At 43.5% G+C, this 18,316-nt stretch overlaps 1 protein-coding gene across 1 annotated transcript in view; it reads right to left on the bottom strand.

The window, feature by feature from the left end:
* Positions 1 to 18,316, bottom strand: part of sox5 (SRY-box transcription factor 5) — a 77,581-nt gene that overhangs the window by 21,111 nt on the left and 38,154 nt on the right. Inside the window, exons 4-7 of the mRNA XM_083906914.1 lie at positions 17,689 to 17,775; positions 12,225 to 12,397; positions 10,794 to 10,862; positions 2,524 to 2,653 (exon numbers count right to left, since the gene is read on the bottom strand). Of these exons, the coding sequence (XP_083763040.1) occupies positions 2,524 to 2,653; positions 10,794 to 10,862; positions 12,225 to 12,397; positions 17,689 to 17,775 (459 nt within the window). The remainder of the gene's footprint in view (positions 1 to 2,523; positions 2,654 to 10,793; positions 10,863 to 12,224; positions 12,398 to 17,688; positions 17,776 to 18,316) is intronic.

Raw genomic sequence — 18,316 nt, 5'->3', positions numbered from 1 at the left:
CTCTCCCTTTTTGTCTCCTCTTCGCTGTCTCTTCTACTGCTTTGTTGGGAGAAGTCTGCTTTTAGTCTCTCTCTTGCTGATCACTCTCTTCTCCTCTCCTTGTGTCCCACTTGTTGTCATCTTTATCTCTTTACAAGTAACTCTCCGCCTCCTTTTGCTCCCACCCTCCCTCCACAGTCTGCCAGGAATGATAAATCAACAGATAAATGGATGAACAATGTAGAGTGGACATGACAGGAGAGCAGGTAGAAATCAGGCAGAAAAGGACAAGTTCAGAATATTAGTGGGACCAGGTGCAGATAGGCCGAGTTGTAATTACTCAGAGAGCGAGGGTGGGGGCTAGGAGAGAAAGGTCAAGGATGAAGGGAAGAGGAGAGAGGGGAGGAGGGAAACTGCACTTTACGAAGATCATACTGAATAAAATGTGTGGCAGCAAAAAAGTACATGGAGCTTAGTTTCTTGTTGAATAAACTTCACTCTTTAATGGAGAAACTTTAGGAATGTTCACAGGGCTTGACCTCACATTGCTGACCTTGGTCTGCCTTTTGGCCCTTTCGGGACCTTCTATTGTGCATGTGTGCACCAGAGTAAATGTGTGTATGTGCTTTGCATAAGCTCGACTTCTCAGTCCAACATACTTTCCCATATAACTTGGTCCTTAAAAAAAAATAAAAAGTGAAGCTGAGAAATTCTTTTCTCCACCAAGGGAGGGAGGGCAGGAGGAATTAAGGAATTATTTCAGGACTGTGTATTCTAGGAGATGGATCTTTTCTCTGTGCTCCCCAGGCAAACATGAGCTGGGTGGATATTTATGCTTCTCCTGGGGGTTGCTCTAACAAAAGACAGAAGGACAGAGGAAAGCAAACATGTTGCTCTTGGCTTGGGGACAGGGACCTTGATGGACAAGGCCGAAACTGTTCACTGTTATACACACGGAAGAGGGAGATGGATGGAACGTAGAAAGACACAAATGTACTGCTTTACTGTCAACTTTTGCACAAATATATATTCTTTTTAATGTTTATCGATAACTTGAAGGGGCAAAACTGATTTCTAACATAAAGCTCTGTTTTTTATCAGTCAATTTGAAGTGGGAGGTCAGCAGTTCAAACCTTGACCTTGTTATACCGAAGATGTGAAACATGGTACATGCACCCACTCTGCACTTACCACTAAGCATAAAGGATGTGCAGAGGAGGTACTCTGAAATTGACTAGCATCACATCCAGGTGTGGTAGAGGAATTCTTAATGCAACAATGACATGTTTTGCTTCTTTATTCTACAAACACAAAATCAGCCAATTATGTAGCATACCATCTGCTGTTTATAACGTATGAATGTTTCTTTTAATGTATGAAATATAGATGGCAATTATCTTTAGCACCTTGACATGTTCTGTGCGACTGTTCAACAAGTGTTTAGACAAGACAGCCAAAACAGAATGGAAATCCATACACTGCAGATAAAAAAATCTATTCTCTATGAAGTGCCGTGAGAATATGTCAGAGCACAATGCTTCACGTGTCCTATTTAGAGCTGCAGCACCAAAACTACATCGACTCACAACAAGTTAGAAAGTTGCCAGAGAGTTTTCTCAGGGGCGGCTCGGCCTGGCGTGGTGTTCCATTCCGGTTGGAGTTGGCGGAGGCAGTGAAAAGACAGGCCCACTACTTGACGGTATTTACGTGGGTAGTGGGCGTGGGTGAAGATGGCACTAATTAAAATGGAATGGACTTGTTTGGGAAGCTGTGAAAGGAAGTTTGGGGGGGACGGAGGAATATGCACAAGCTTGTGTTTGTGTGCATGCTGGCATATCTGTGTTTAAGTTTTTTCTTCTTTTGTATTTTTTTTTTTTGTGTTTGTAAAAATCACATAGCAATCTCTGGCTGCTTGTGAGATTGTGATTGGGTGTGTATGTGTGTGCTGTTGTGTGTGCGTGTGGGCTGTGTTGGAAACATGTTCTGGCTGCATCCTGTGTTAATGTGAGGAGAACCTGGGGCAGGTCACATTACCACCCTCCCTCTCCCTCTGCTAACCCCCCCCCACTGTGCATTTATTCCCAGCATCCCCTGGCATGCACCCACCCTTTTCTCCCTCTCCCTCTCCCTCTCTCTCTCTCTCTATCATGATAAACAACACATTGCCACACAGCCGGAGCTTGATAGCCAAAAAAAAGTCCTGCATTTCGTTGTTTTTATACATCAAAAAATAGACAAGACAAAAGGATGGAGCCAAAAAGACTGCAAGAGAGGGAGATAAAGAGAAAGAGGTTGAGAGTGTAAACAGGAAGGGTGTATTTGGACTGGTTTTTCTATTAAGAGAGAGCTGTTGCTGTTGGGGCGAGCTCTTCTTTTGGGAAACAATCCGAGTCCTTGTGTGGGAAAATGGTTAAATTCTACCTTGCTCGATGAAAAACATTTGAAACGTCACACATAAAAGCTGCTTTGACTCAGTAAATCACACCTACTTATGAATGTACAAGTGTGTCTGAGTGCATTTTTTTTTGCGTGTGTGGACATTACCACTGCATCCAGGCTTGTAGTTGAAGCTGGGGGGCATGAGGAAGCCTTGCTGGGCTGCAGCCGCTGCCAGAGTCCTCTGGTCCGGAGGAAAGACGGGAATCATCAGTGGAGGGAGCTGGCCCTGGACCTGCTAATAAAGTAGGTGGAGGAATGGGTAAAGTAGGTGAGATGGAAGGGTGAAGGGAGGAAAGAGAGAAGGGAGAGAACAGAGAATGAGCTTATTTGGCATCTCTTCCAGTGACCATCCATAGACGCTGCTGAACAGGATACGGGGCTAAGGCACTTAAGAGTTATATATGAATTACATCATAAGAATTTCTCACATTAATATAAATACATCGAATTTTTACAGAAGTTTATTCCACACTCACACTCCAAACTCACATCTTCTCAATTCTGAGACAAAAGCAAGTCACAAAGACAATTCGCTGCACTCTCACAGCAGCTGGCCCTTTCCTTTTATTTGGAAGATGATGTTCTCTCCCATCTCCCCACATCAACCCCCCCCCCCCCCTCCACCCCATCCTCACCAACAAACCGAACACACAGTCACAGGCGCACACACAAAAACTCTCCCTGCGCACGTCGGCAGAGAGCCATACGACTTCACAAGGTTTCCAGGATTTTAAAAGGAGAAGCAGAAAAAAGCTCCTCCGATGGGTGGCTTTGGCAGGGATGACAGGAGAGGGGGAGACGGAGAGAGAGAGAGACAAGACAGAAAAAGAGAAAAGTAGGACAGATGGTTGTACTAAACAGCATTCTGCCAAAAACAACACACAAAGACTTGCGTGTGATGGACTGACTGACAGTTTGAGAGGAACGATATGAAGGGATGAGGAGAGGAAGTGAGGAGAAGAGGGAAAGTGGAAAAAGGTGAAGAGGGAGAAGAAGGGATCTTATCTGAAAAAAGCTGAAATTTAATGCCGTTATGATGAAGAAACCAACAATCATGAAGAAAGCGAATGAACTCAAGCCAAATCCTGGGCATATTATGGCAGGTTGTTAAACCGTCAGAAGTAGAATATCAATGTTTATTCATAAACTACTGTAAAAAGATTCACAGTAATCAATCAGTAGAGCCCCAGTAACTCTTCAGCTGTGTAGGTGAACACAGTCTGGTATGTTCTTTTCATTTATTAACTTGTTTTGGCATATTCTGGTGTTTCCATTTGGCACCAGCTTTGAATGTTTGGGCATGGCGACAACACAACAATGCAGCGCCTACACTGTACTGAGATAAAATAGAACGAGGCAGAAAAGGCAGGTCATGCAATGTAATCCCTTATTTAGCAAATCGCTTCTGCGCGTTATCTTTTTGTTTCATCATTCAGGTATTTCTGTCTGACATACATGTTCTCAGATTTGTAAATGTCATAAAAGCAGCTGCTGCCAAAACCAAAACTATTTTGGGGTTCCACCTGAGCTGGATTGAAGATTTGTTTCAATGAATGTTTCCATATTTAAAAAAAAAATGAAGAAATAAAAAATAACTTTTTAAATCATTCATTCTTTCCCTCATGTATCACAGTGGAAACCTGATACGTGTTGATAGATCTTCCATTAGAGCCTGGTTGCTTAGCTGCTTTTAGACATCCTACATTGATGTCTGAACATAAAAATGTGTTCAAATCAAATGTCTGAAAATATCTGCTCATGTATTTCACACCCTTAAAGCTTTTTGTTAGGAGTTTGAAGTGTCTACTAGAAATGGGGAGAAGAAAACTGGATTCACATGCTGACATGTCTTACCTAAACTGCATGTGTTAAAATGGTAGTGTTGTCCCTTTAAATTAAATCCTTCATGGGGTCTTTATGCCTTTGACCTGTACTTCCCATTGCAAAGCACTTTGTTCCCCTCTTTTCAACTCATTTCCCTTCCAAAGTCTCTTATTTGCTGGGAGGCCAGAGAGGTAATGGCTGAATAGGACAATCGGCAGGTAAAAGCTGTTTGATGTGTAAAATTGATCTGGATTGATGGAAATGGCTGGAAATGGCTCCACAATCATAGGGAATGCGGTGGTGCCATGACACAATCAGGTAATATCTCAGTGATACGGGCACTTGAAGTGGTTCTCGTGCCTCAGACAGGTAAACAGAGAGCGAGCTGCTGTCACTCAGAGCGAGCAGTGCTCCCAGCTTTCCCTGTGTGTGTGTGTGTGTGTGTGTGCGCAACACTCAAGTTTCCCCAGGCATATGAACGCATGTGTACTGTAAATACCTGTGTGTGTGTATCTCCTCCTCCTCCTACCCTCCTCCTGCCCCCCCCGCTCCAGTGTGTCGGCATGCGGCAGCCGGCAGCACTGTAATCAAACTATCACAGCGCAGGGGAATAGCGCTCTCTTCAAGCAGATCCCGTTTCCCCCCTTACACCAAAAACAATAATTACTCCACCATTTTGGTTAACCATAAACCACTGAGCCGCCTGTGCCACGCGATCAGAAGGGAGAGGCGTTCCAGCACAACGCTCGGACAGGACCCCTGCGGGGATGAATCACAGACAGAACATTTCCACTTTGCCTTTCAGGCCTAATTGGACATATGCTGGAGTGGAGCTGGCTAGCAATACTGTAATGTACCGTAGGGAGGAGGAGGAGGAGAAGGAGGAGGACACAAGGAGAGGAGAAGAGAGGATGAGTCTGTAAAAGCTGTAGTACATACCTACTGTACATATAGACACGGAAATAAACTGTACTGTTGAACATCTATGTGCGCGGGTTTGTGTGCACGAGGCTTTGCCTTCTTTTTTTTGCAGATGAAAATATTACAGAAGATCCTTTAATGGCATCCATATCTTCTCCTCTCAATCTCTGCCTCTTTCTGTCTCATAACAAAAAGCCTGCTTACAATAGGAAGACATTTATAAGCCCACGGAACTGTTGCACAATACATTCAAGTCTCCAAAATGGAATAAGCTCGAGCAAAAGAAGAAGGAAAAAAAAGTGCAGAATGGCAAGAAAGAGACACAAAAGAATAAAAGATTGAAATACAAAGACAGCGAGAGAGAGACAGCAGAAGGAATAGTTTTTGGGAGAGTCATTCCCTCCCATATGTTGTTGTTATAAGAGGTGATTTGGATATGTGTGTAACAGCTGCTGTGCTGATAAGCACGCGCACACACACGCAGTTGAGAGTAAAAAGGAGAAACAAGGGACTGTGTGTGTGTGTGTGTATGCTTGCATTGGGGTAAGAGTGTATGGGACAGAGAGAGGTTTGTCTACTCCATGGCTTCTTGTACATTCCTACATTACCTTCTTCAAAATGACTTAATGATATATTTGTCCTAATACTGGATATACAAAAATGCAATACCTTTAAGTGGATTATGGGCTGTGTGTGTTTGCCTCGTGATCACTAATCATAACGTAAACCTTGAAAGCCAGAGGAAAAGACATGAACGAGAGCTCTCCCCGACCAAACCAGAGAATGTGAATCAGACACAGAAATGAAACGACAAGAGTAAATAAAACAGTGAGAGAAAGTGAGGGTGAGAGAAACCAAGAGAGAGAGAAAAAGGAGAGAGGCCAAAACTATCAGACTATCATCTCCACATCCCACAAAAAGGAGCTTCTGAAACAGCATGCTCTTGGGAAATGACACACTCCTCAGCTTCTGTTTCACATCAGGCCCAAAGTGAACATGAAAACCTACAACACACAGACAAAACATCACAGTGCTACTGATGTGGAGAATTAGAGGCTCCACTTTTTATCCACACACCCCTCCTCCAAAGAAACCTTAAAGAAATGAAGTAAAAAATTGTCTAATCAGTGATATCTTATGCAAAAAAAACAACAACAACCTGTGAATGGAAAAGATATCATATACTAAGGCAAGTGTGAAACTTTCCCAGGGTCAAAGAGGACAGACGAAGGAGAGAGGTTGATGATTTGCCCTGGCAAAAGAACTTCTCAGGAAGGAAACGGCAAACAGAGACATGAGAATGAAAGAGTGAGAGAAAGAGAAATGGAGAGAGGAGCAAGAGTTGGATAATTGGCAGCGAGTGGAGGCTGCGTTCACCACGCGCCAGGCGGCACAGCTTGAACTTAAAGCGCCGCTGCGGCATAATGAAGATGTGGCCGCTAATTAACATATGGGGTGCGAAACAGGTTGGTTGGCACGCGGTGTGCTAAAAACTCCAAGGTAAAGTTATTATTGGGGAGTAATTAGCTCTATGAAGTTAATGCGGCGAACAATAGCTGCCAGCGACGCACAATATGGCTCTCATCTGAGTGCGCAAAATAGCCCCCACTAAAGTGCGAGTCCCACAGCTAAAATCTGTTGGCGACCATATGCTCCGGCAATTAATGCAAGACCTGGATGACCTATTGCTGAAGAGGGGACGTGTGAGCGATAGAACCAATAATTAATTTGGAGAGAGAGAGAGAGAGAGGAAAAGAGAGGGACAAAGAGCGATAGCTGGCTTTTAATATTAATCCATTACATTTCTATGGACAGGGGCTATTAGAGGCCAGCCTGCTGTGAGAGTACGGCCAACAGTTCATGTCACAACAGCACAGGCTACCACGCGTGCACACACCCACACACACCCAGGTACGTCTGTGTGTCTATACATTAAGTAGAAATCATACGAGCGAGGGTCGGTCTCAGTGGAAACGGCTGGATGGTCAGGATCCAGCTTAGTACGTACGATTGTGCAAGTAAAACACAAATTACACTGGTTTGCAGAGTAATGGGAGCGATTAAACAATTACACAGGCAATTGGGTTAGATGCTCCTGTGCACAGAGTCCAGAGGTACTGCTGTGTTGTGTCTTCATTTATCCAGTGACTATTTTTGTGTCAAAGTGACTGAAAAAGATGCTTTGCAGAGGTTTTGCTTTAGTTTTTTTTTTTTTCCCCCCCGTTTCTTTTTCACAAATTCAATTAAAACTATTCGGCACAGACAGAGGCTGAGCTTATGCGAGCATCTGGTATTACACTGTGAGAAGTGTGTGTGTGTGTCATTTTGATTGAGTTACCAATGTCGATTAGCTTTAATAAAGAGCTTGTTAACTGCTCTCGCCAGCATGTCTAGCCACTCTTCAACTAGTTAGAGCATCAGGTGGCTTCACTCATTCCTCTCTCCCCTCACTTTTTCTTCTTCTCCGTCTGCTTTGCTGATTCCCACCTATGGCAACGGTGGTGCTCCATGAGCTTAAAGAGGCACCACCACAGAACAGGACCAACTTGACAGTGTGCGTGTGCATGTGTTGGACACACTTGTCCCCTCAAGTCCTCTGTTTTAATATACATTGCGTTATGTGTCGTTCTATGGAAATGTGTGCATGTTTTCAAGGTAAGCTCCGAGCTGCTCGGCAGGTGAGCTCCTTTCATCCCTGTCGCGATTCCCCGCGCGGCAGCAGCGGTCGTTCCCGGCAACACCGGAGGGAGCCTCAGAGACAAGTCACTTAATTAGAATGAGAGAAGACGAGAGGGAAAGCAAAGGGAAGTTTGAGGAAGTGCACTCAACCCTTCGAGCTTAACAAGAAGGCCCTTAGCAGGGGGTGGGAGTGCGTGTGTGTGTGTGTGTGTGTTTGTATCTGGGAGTCTACTAATACACACATTATTTTGAATTTCTTGTGAAAGCAACTTGTGTTTGCTCTCTTGGACCAAGCAAAACTATCACGAATGTAACGGTCAATTTCCAGGGGGATACATTGTTTGGATTAGGTTGGTCAGCATCAGAGCATTAGTCAGAATAGAGGTTTACTTAGATTACATAGTGTGGATTTGGTGCAAAATAATAATGAGTGTGAGTGTGTGTGTGCAAAATAAATGAATCATAATTGTTGTTATTTCATGGATATTACCAGGTAGAATCAATTAGTGACTTGTGAGCTAATGACTGGCGCATGCCTGTGTTGTTTATACTGTATGTGATTAGTGTCGCTGTTGCGCCTGCCTCATAAAATATCTTGCGCTCTTGTTGGCTCGAACTACCTTCAGCGAGGGCCATTGGCCTAAATAGTGGAGGCTAACACCCATATCGGTGGCTTGATTTGGGTTTCGGGGGTGTGAAAAAATAGGGAATCGGACGCGAGGACAATAAATAATTTGGCCTCCTTTCATGAGGCATGTGTGTGTCACTCTCCTCTGTTTTTCATGAGCTTGATTATTCATTTCATCACCTCTTCCAAGTGGACGGTTGAAAGCATTCTTCACAGGCCTTTCGGGGTTTGGGTCTAACAAAGCCAAGGACGCACACACACACACACACACAGCTGAACTCAGCCTTGTTCGGGAGAAATGCAATCATGAGGGGCTTATCATACAGACAAAAAAAAAACACACACGGACACACAAACCCGACATAGTGAACCTGGTGCCCTCTCTCTGGCAGGCCATTGTATTGTGGGATTGTGCGGACAATCTCTTCATGAATGATTAAGCAGTGCGTTTCTCAACCAAGTCTTTGATGATGAGTGTGTGTTTGATCATCAGGCGAGGATGCAATGCTCTCTGTGACTGTTTGCGATATATGTGTGTGTGTGTGTGTGTGTGTGTGTGTGTGTGTGAGGGACTCAAGGCCCATATTTCCCACTGTTGTCGGTGTTTGTGCATACTTTGATGTGTGTGATATATGCGGATGTGTGTGTGCGTTTTGTGCTCCTGTGATGAGCCCGTCGATTGTGTCTCCCTCTCTTAACGAGGCTGCCTTCAGCTGCCACTGCTTGTGAGAAACTATTGTTGGGCCCGTTCAATGGAGAGACGCTTGTTTGGGAAAAGGTTGCAAAGTCATGGGAAAAGCGAGCTTTGTCTCTGCGGGGTCGTGAGGGAGTGAATCATGAGCGGACATGTTTATAGCTTAACACACACAGCTGCGGCAAACACACACACACACACACACACACGTACACAAACGGGTGAGGAGATGACTCTGGAGAATGCACAGAGGAATCCCCCGAAACAAACGTACTTTCTTCTTTTTCCCATTTTGTCGAGGGGACAAAACAGAAAACAATTCAGAATCTGACTGGCACAAAGCAAATAAACACAGCTGCTTTACGCAGCATCACGGACACACATAGACACAATTCTGACACACATGCTATCACAAGGTCTCTTATCACCCAAACTGTGTATGGCTAAACTCTCCAGAGGAAAGGGAATGTGTGTGTGTTCCTTCTTGGACAGGGTGTCTCTTTATGACACAAAGCCCTGCTTTCTTAGCTCAAAATTCAGTGTCGTCTGCCTTTACAAAGGCCTGCGCTATTCATTCAAAGCCACCTGGACCAACATAGAGGCTCCAGTGTAGCCCCCCAAAAAATGGACAATACATCCATTTTTAAGTGGAAACACCACCCATTTTCTCTAGACCTACAGACATAGATTGTTACTAAAGAGGACTTTTTAGCTCATTAACTTTGTAGATTTTTGTTTGTACAAGAAGACACAGTTCCATGTGTGCACATAACCTACATGATTAGATTTGTGGATCATCATCATAACACAGAGGCTCCAAATGAGAGAGTCAACATTGTTTGTTTTTCCTAGTTTTAGTTCTTGTTGAGAGAAAACTCCTGTGTATGTCAGGTCACAAAAAGAGAGCGAAACGTGATCCCGTCCTGTTCTTAAGCCAGGAAAACAAGCATCAAGGGATTGTGGTTTGAAAAATAATAAAATGTACTGTTTTTAATAATTGTACAGACTCATTCAAGCTGACCTGTTGAGTTCTAATATCCAAGACATGACCGAGTAAGGCCAGGTACAAATTGCATCCAAGTTAATTAGCCGCAGATTACTTTATGAGCACAGGTGCCGTTTTATTTGTTTAAATATACTGTTGCTGTGAAAAGTCTCAAAAATAAAAGCAGCCTGTTACTTCATCTCACTTGTGTCTTCTGACTGACTCTAGATTTGTTCAACGCAGCTGTTGCTGAACCCAGCCAATCTACTGCGCTCTCTCTCTTTCTCTCTGTCTGTGCAAACACCCTCACAATCACTGACAGACACAATGGAATAAACATTAGTGAAGTGTGCTTCACTGACAGTTTGATGTGTCAACTTTGATTTATGTAATAAAGACTTAAAATGCATACACTGTGCTTGCCAGCGCCCTACTTCTGATTTTTCCAGACAGACTGACCACTTTTATGTGATTACACAGGCTGTAAGTATGTGTCAATGTGTGTTGAAGGGGAGGAAAAATGGCCCAAATAGTGATGATTGAGCAAAGAAAAGTTCTAACAATCACAGACACAAAATGAAATTCTCCCTTTACCCTTTACTACCCACCACACACACACACACACATGCACAAACCATCCTCACCTGAATTTGTTGCTGCAGGAGGTTGATTTTGTGTTGCTGCTGCAGAAGCTGCTGCTGTTGCCGGGCAATCTGAAAAACAGAGCACACAACACATTTCTACAGTGTACAGTATATATTGTATGTGTGTGTGTGTCATGTATGCGTAGGGCCTATGGGAGCTGAGACACATCTGCAGGTTTCTGAGGCCCCAGTTGCACGACAATGCTGACGGCCTGCTCTGAAATATTAAACATCTCATCTCATCTGGACTCAGCTCAGAGCCAAATGGACATTAGTCAAACAAATGTTCTGTATCTAGAAATTACACTTAAAATAATGATTAAACTAATTCAATTCAGGAGTGATGTTATTTGTTTGTGCTGTAAACTGACATGGCTTGGTCACACTTGTCATGCACAAAAAAGATTTTAACCTCATTGACTTCCATGTGAAATTAAGTATAAACAAAGAAAACATATAAATCAATTTATTTTGCCTCTTCTTTATTCATACTTGTCACAACTGCATCCCTAAAATGTAATTATCTCCAGTGCAGAAACTCTCCAGTGCTTCATTGAGTGGAAAGGAATTACACAAGTGTTTCCACATTCTCATACTGCAGGACTTATTCAGCGTGCACTGGTGCGGGATGCAGCCAAGGGCACTGTAAGGTATTGTGTTTGTCACAGGCGATTTGTCCTTACAGCTGTGTGTATGTTGTCGTCTTAGTAAATTCAAGCTTTCCAAGAGCGAAAAAGCACAACAAAGACGGAAAACCCTTCTCTATGCAAATACCTGGCAGACTCTTGCCTGGGAGCTTGGAGTGAGTGAGTGAAAGTGTGTGTGTGTGTGTGTGTGTGTGTCTCAGCGACATATGCTGCAACACGACATACCCTCAGCTCATTCCTGCGCAATGTTCCTGTGTCCATGCTGCCAAAGCTCAACATCTCTGGCTGCATGAACACTGTGTGTGTGAGTGTATGAGAAAAATCCTGCGTGATTTGTTGCTTTCCACCTTAAGTGTGAGCCCACGTAAAACTTCAGACGTATGTGTGAAGAGTTCCGATGACCATTTGTGATGCCCCAGCGCGTGTGTGTTTGGAAGTCTACGTATTGCACGGCGGGTTTGATTCCAAATCACTATGTAATCATGTTCCTGTGAGTAGTTTTTACTGGCCAAACACCAGAAATGCACAGGAATCTTTAAGGGGTGGAATCAGTGAGGGGAAAATGCATTACAAACAATTCCACTGGGGTTAGTATTTTAGAATATTCTGGAATATTCTGGTGTTTGAAGTTTGAAGAAATAATTGCTAAGTAATAAGAAACTAATCTGTTTCGACACAAGAATCATGTGCTCAGCATATACTAAGCTGTGCAAAATGACTGTTATGATTAAGGGATTGATTTTGCAGCTTAGGCATACATTTCTCATGCAGCATGCTCCTGTACCTGGTCCTGTTGCTGCTTGGCAAGCTCCATCTGTTGCCTCTGCTTCTCCATCTGTGAAGCAGCCAGCTTCTTCTGCTCTTCATGGGCCGCCAGGAGCTGCTCCCTCAGGCTGCTCAACTGACCAATCATGCCCATTAGCTGGCGCTCTTTCTCCGCCAAGCTGTCTGGGGTACCTATAGGGCAAGAGGGGGGAGAGAACAGGAGTCAAAGGTGAGATGGTAGCACTCTAAACATGAGTGCAAGACTTGGCTGAGGTTACACTCTAAAACCCGAGTATGAAACTGCTTAGTGCAGCTAAAAAGCTGTTGTTTTTGTGTTATGGTTGCTTAAGATTTCAAACAGAGGAACTAAGATGCACCAGAAAGCTGTTCAGATTCAACAGAAAAATATACAGACAGTAAACCAAATGCTACAAATGCTGACTGGAATCTGTGGTTCACCCTTAAGTCAAATTACAACTTGATGTTGTTAATTATGTGCCTGCTGTCGAGTCCTTCAGCAAGGCACGACAATCTGCAATCTGATGTTTCGGAAAAATGTGTAAAATCACCGTTTTTCTTCTTTTAATATTTAAAGTGAAACTTAAAGCAGTCATCACCAAAAGCTACGACTAAACTACTGAGACTGACATTTTGAAATAAGTCTTCTTCTGTGTGACATTTTCATGGTTATCTTAAAAGTCAGAGAGGATAGCGGGGGTAAGGTCAGAGGTCAGAGGCATGAAGGAAACGAGAAAGGAAGAACAAAGCAGTGTAAGGTTATCCATGGCTTGTTGGTCAACTTAATATATGACTGGTTAGGGGTTTCTGGACGTAAGAGGGGGCACAGCAGCGGAAGGTGCATATATATGTTGCAGAGTTGTGAAGCCAGATGTTGACTTGTTTTTCTGAGCACACAGCACCAGCAGTGATTTCTGAGAACTTCTCGCCTGTGGTTATTTTTTTTGCTTAATTGAAATTAGGAGAGCAATTCTGGCATTGAAAAAAAGCCAGATTTAGTCATGTTTAACAAACACAATACATCTATAGCAGGTTTAAAATTTTAAATGAATCCCTGAAAGTTAGAGAAATGTTTTAAAATGTTTCTAATTTGGTGGTAAATTCGGCAACTGTACCATTGATATAAATCTCCATTTGTTATGTGTGTGTGTGTGTGTGTGTGTGTGTGTGTGTGTGTGTGTGTGTGTGTGTGTGTGTGTGTGTGTGTGTGTGTGTGTGTGTGTGTGTGTGTGTGTGTGAGTGAGAGTGAGAGAGAGAAAGACTGTGTGTCCGTGTCTGGTCTGTGTTTACCCTGCAGTCAGCCAACCTCCTGCTCACATTTAGCATGCCCTGACCTTTGACTCCTTAGATCCTGACATACCAGCTCCATTACACACATGCACGCACGTGCACACGCATACACACACACACACACACACTGCCTAAAATCATTCAACAGGATGTAGTTAGAGAGAGGCACACTGAGGCACAATCAGCACGAGTGTGTGCGCTCATGTCTCATCATATGTACCAAAGTTTGCCTACATGACTTTGCTGTGTGTGTGTGTGTGTGTGTGTGTGTGTGTGTGTGTGTGTGTGTGTGTGTGTGTGCGTGCGTGCATGTGTGGAATAGCACAATCCCCCATTGTTCTTCCGTTAACAAGGCCGCATTCCTGGACCAGTCAAACCAGATGAGAAATAGAGAGGGAGAAGAAAAAAGAAGAAATAGAGGGAAGACAAGGAGGGAAAAAAAGAGAGACAAAGGGATGAAAGAGGGAGTCAGACGAGAGGATGCAGGGAGTGAAGGCAACAAGCTACAGATGCTGACCTGCCCTTTGACCACTCGGGAAGGTGAGATTCATCCATTTGTCCTCCCTGTTGGTAGCCACCCCGTTCTCACCCCCACCCCCTGCCTGCCTCTGCTGCCCACCAATGCCGACTACCCCCCCCCCCCCCCACACACACACACACACACTTTCCATCCATCCACCAACAATGAACAATAACGGCAACTGTCGGGAGCACTGGCCGCTGGAAAAATAAACACACTGCTGTCCTGACTCACAGACCCACCTTTGTAGGGCCAGGGTGAGAGAGTGTGTGTGCTTGTGTGTGCTTGTGTGTCCATGCTCGTCTGTGTGTGTGTGTGTGTGTGTGTGTGTGTGTGTGTGTAGCCAAAGCTGACCAAGACAAGAAAGAGCCTTGTGTTAAAAATGTTAGCCTGTTCAAGTGGGGGTAGGGAGGAAAGGGGCAAGAGGAAAAAAAAAAGATGGGGGTGCAAAGGTGAAATGATGGATCAAAGGAGTCTTTGTTGTTGGGGTCAACCCCCCTTTGCACATGCACACACACACATCCATGCACATGCACAAATGCAAACATAGTTAAATTAGGTACTTCTGTGTAAAACTGTGTGTGTGTGTGTGTTTTGTGGTGGGTGTGGGTGGGGGTAGGTTAGGCAGTCTGAATGGTAAGGTGTGAAAAAGAAGACAGCCAGTCTATTCTTTTCCTACAAGCTGTTCTCAATCCCACTGTCAGCTGTGGATCTTTTATCAGTAAACCCGGGTATTTGCAGAAGAGGAGGAGGAATCCAAGACAACAACACACTTCCTAACTGAGACGCGATTCCAGGGACTCTCATGAGCTGCTCCGTCTCTCCCATTTAGATTTTCTGTGTTCACCCCATAAATCAGCTGCCGTTGGCCTGTTTTCTCAGCTGCTGCGAGGCAGACAGGTGGATCGATAACTGGTTTCCTCCATCAGTTCACACAAAGTCCTCCTTAGGCAGATTGCTGTGGTCTGTGCTTACCTACAAACCCAGCGAACCAGCAACAAACCCTCACTTTTTTCTCTCTCTTACACACATAACTCGCACTATGGCTTAATTAACCAATTTGTAACAATGTAATACTTGTCAACATGTTCACAGTGCTAATTAATGACCCTGGCTCCATTGATAACTACCTTGGAGGGAGGGAGGGGAGGGAGGGAGGGAGGTGTGGGGATGAGATGGCTGCAGAGAAAAGGAACAAGCTTGGGAGAGGAAGAGAAGAGAGGAGAAATAAAGTAAGACAAACATGAGAGGCGAAGAGAAGCTGGTGAAGGCAAGATACGGGAGTTAGAGAAGTGGAAGAGGAGATGATAGGACAAGGGGAGAAAGGTAAAAGAATGCAGACAGGAAAGAGCCTGGAAGTATAATTAAGTATATTTCAATAAACATAATAACCCAATTACTATAAACAATCAAATTAAATTAATATTAACTTATTAACATTACAGTTTGATTAAAGCACATTGGGAAAATCAGGTTACTGCAACCATGCACAGTTATTCAACTAACTTTGTCTACAGAACCGAGTTAAGATTTGTCTTCCTTGTTGTTTAATCCTTTTTACTACAACCTGTCTCAGCTGATGAGTAACAAAAGCTAGTTTATTTAAGTGGGTTGCATTTTAATCAGATGCAGGTTATGAAAATGTATGAAAGAGTATGAAAGTGGCGTAATGTGTATATTTAAAATAAGGCTTTGATGCAATATTCAACATAAACTATAACTGAGAGGACATGAGAAAAGACTGGACAGGAAGATTGGAAATTAGCCTAAATTAATCTCACTTATATTAAAATTAACTGCATACATTTGCAGTGCAGCTTCTCTACAGTTTATACCGACTGTAACACTGAGTAATATCACAGAGTTAAATAAGCATCGCTGGCTCTGTGGAAATAACGGAAGACAATAATTTATTCCTAATACATTAGTTATATTTGTCATTCCTCTGCACCCATTGACACTATACTGTTGACCAAAGTAATGAACCCTGCAGCTCTTCTTAACAGGTTGCTCCGTGAGAGGCAGCAGGCTGCTGATGTGGTCGCTGAGGATGAGAGTTTAATCCTGCCAAATACAGCTGTGTGCACATATCTCAAAACTCATCTTGTGTAGCCAAGTTTTATGTAAGCCCAAAGAGATTTATTTTAAATTGCAGTGGAGATTTAAAAAGTTTCCAGAGTTATCAGACATGACAGACAGATGAGAATATATAAGACAATTTAGCAGCATTCTAATGTTGTATTTTAAGTGTTGTTCAGTATATTGTGTAAGCAAATAATGATTATTCTGGTCACTGTACAGTCTATGTTTGCATGTGTGTATGCTGTAGGTGTGAACTGCGACAACCATGAGTGAGCAGGAGATTCAAAATGACTGTTTCATGCAAAGAGGTCTTCAATGGAAGTAAAAGTGAAAGAACAAATACAAATATGCACGCGCACACTAATTCCAACTTTATCTGGTGTAACAACACCCAACTTTCAACTTATTTCTCTTTTTTTCCCCCTCTCAATAACGGGCAATGGCAATAATAATTCACACTCAAAGACACACTGTATTATGTAAGCACTACTGAGACAGACACATGGACAATGGACATACTGCGCACGCACACACACACGCACTCCTGAATCTGATATTGGTTCCCAGCTGTTGGTGTGTGGTGCGCCAGGCAGGAAGCCCCAACACAGAAATGTCAGCATGGCAGGGGAGCTGGGAAAAATGGGGTTTGATCAATGGAGCCCCCCTCTCGATGGCCATGCTGCTCCGCGAGGCCTTTTGATTGCATGTACATGTATTGCTTTGCTTCCTAATGAAGCTCAATTACTGGAGGAGAACGACGGCTTTGCCCTGGAGTTACGGGGAATAACAGCCAATCTCTTCCACCTCTCACTGCCTTTCTCTGCTTCTCTCACATCTTTTTCCCTTAGCTCTCTCTGTCTCTCTGATCCTCGCTTCTGCTCACTCACAGCGCAGCAGCTCTCTTGTTAACTTCTTGTTTCACAACCTGCCCTCTGTTCTGCTCTGTACGCCTCGCTCGAGGATGTTAAGAAGGGCTGGTGCAGATAAAATGGGTGATTAACACTGGGATTAACACAGAGCTGATGAACTAGCAGTTATGTCACTGACTTTTTGACTTGTTGGTCAATCAGTTCAATTGGATTGAGTCAATTTCCGTTTATTTTAACTCCAATTCCTTACCCTTTACTTACAAGCTGATACAATTGCTCTTGCATGTGCCATAAAATGTTACATTCAAGCCTACGTTTAAGGACTTAACTACTTGTCAGTATTTGGCATGTAAATACTTTAAAGGTTCTAGGGTAGTTTATAGAAGTAGTTGCACCTGATATAAAGCAAATGGAACATTTAAAGATGGAATCGTAGGTATTTGCCATATCAATGGTTCTTCTTTGCCTGTTTAATTATGTCGGTTTATTGTTTATTTACATAAAGTAAAGTAAAGTAGTGTCAGCTACTTATACTTTGTTTGCAGTGCATCCATGATAGAGAAAAGCGGCACTGAGAAAGACATTTAGTTTGGAGATCATGCAACTCAACGGGACTTGTGGACGTTTTTACATAAACGGACATCAAAGAGATGTCAGTCAAGATTAAGCGAATTTCAGGTCACTTCAGTTTAGTTGTACTGTACCTTTAATTTCTCCAATGTGCCCTGAGCCCATGGCCAAAAGTTTATCCTTCCAGTCCTTCGACAACAGCCTCTCAATGCTGGGGGCCTCTGTTTAAGGGAGGTTCGGGTCAGACGAGAAAGAGGGGTAAAGAGAGAGAGGGAGAAAGAGAGAGCGAAAGAGAGAGAGAGAGAGAGAGAGAGATTCAGTTGGCTGGCCAACATGACAATAAAGCTCATTTAAAGTCCATTTGCTGTAATAAAGGCAGTGGCAGCTCAGCCTAATGGCCGCATCAGCAGGAGAGAGGGTTGGAACGAGAGAAGCTGATAATCGAAAGAGAGGAAATCTGAAGAACAAAAACAAGTGAGCAAAAGAGAGAGAGAGCGAGAGACAGAGGTAAAGAAAGATAAAGGGAAAGACAAGTGGTGGAGAGAGGAAAAGAGGGAAAGAGAGAGGCTTTTTCCCTCTCACCTGCTGCTAGAGAATCATTAGCCCTGTAGGCCGTGAGACAAAGAGGGCCTTAATGCACCTGCCACAATGGACACATTATCAGCTAGTGCTTTGTTTTTAACATGCACTCCACAGACCCTTACACACACACACACACACACACACACCAGCAGAATCGCTAATTACAATCCTAACTATGGT

This window comes from Microchirus variegatus (assembly GCF_963457635.1).
Source record: "Microchirus variegatus genome assembly, chromosome: 20".
NCBI classification, from domain to species: Eukaryota; Metazoa; Chordata; class Actinopteri; order Pleuronectiformes; family Soleidae; genus Microchirus; species Microchirus variegatus.
Note: the sequence above shows the minus strand (reverse complement) of the source record. Positions and strands in the feature narration are given on the sequence as shown.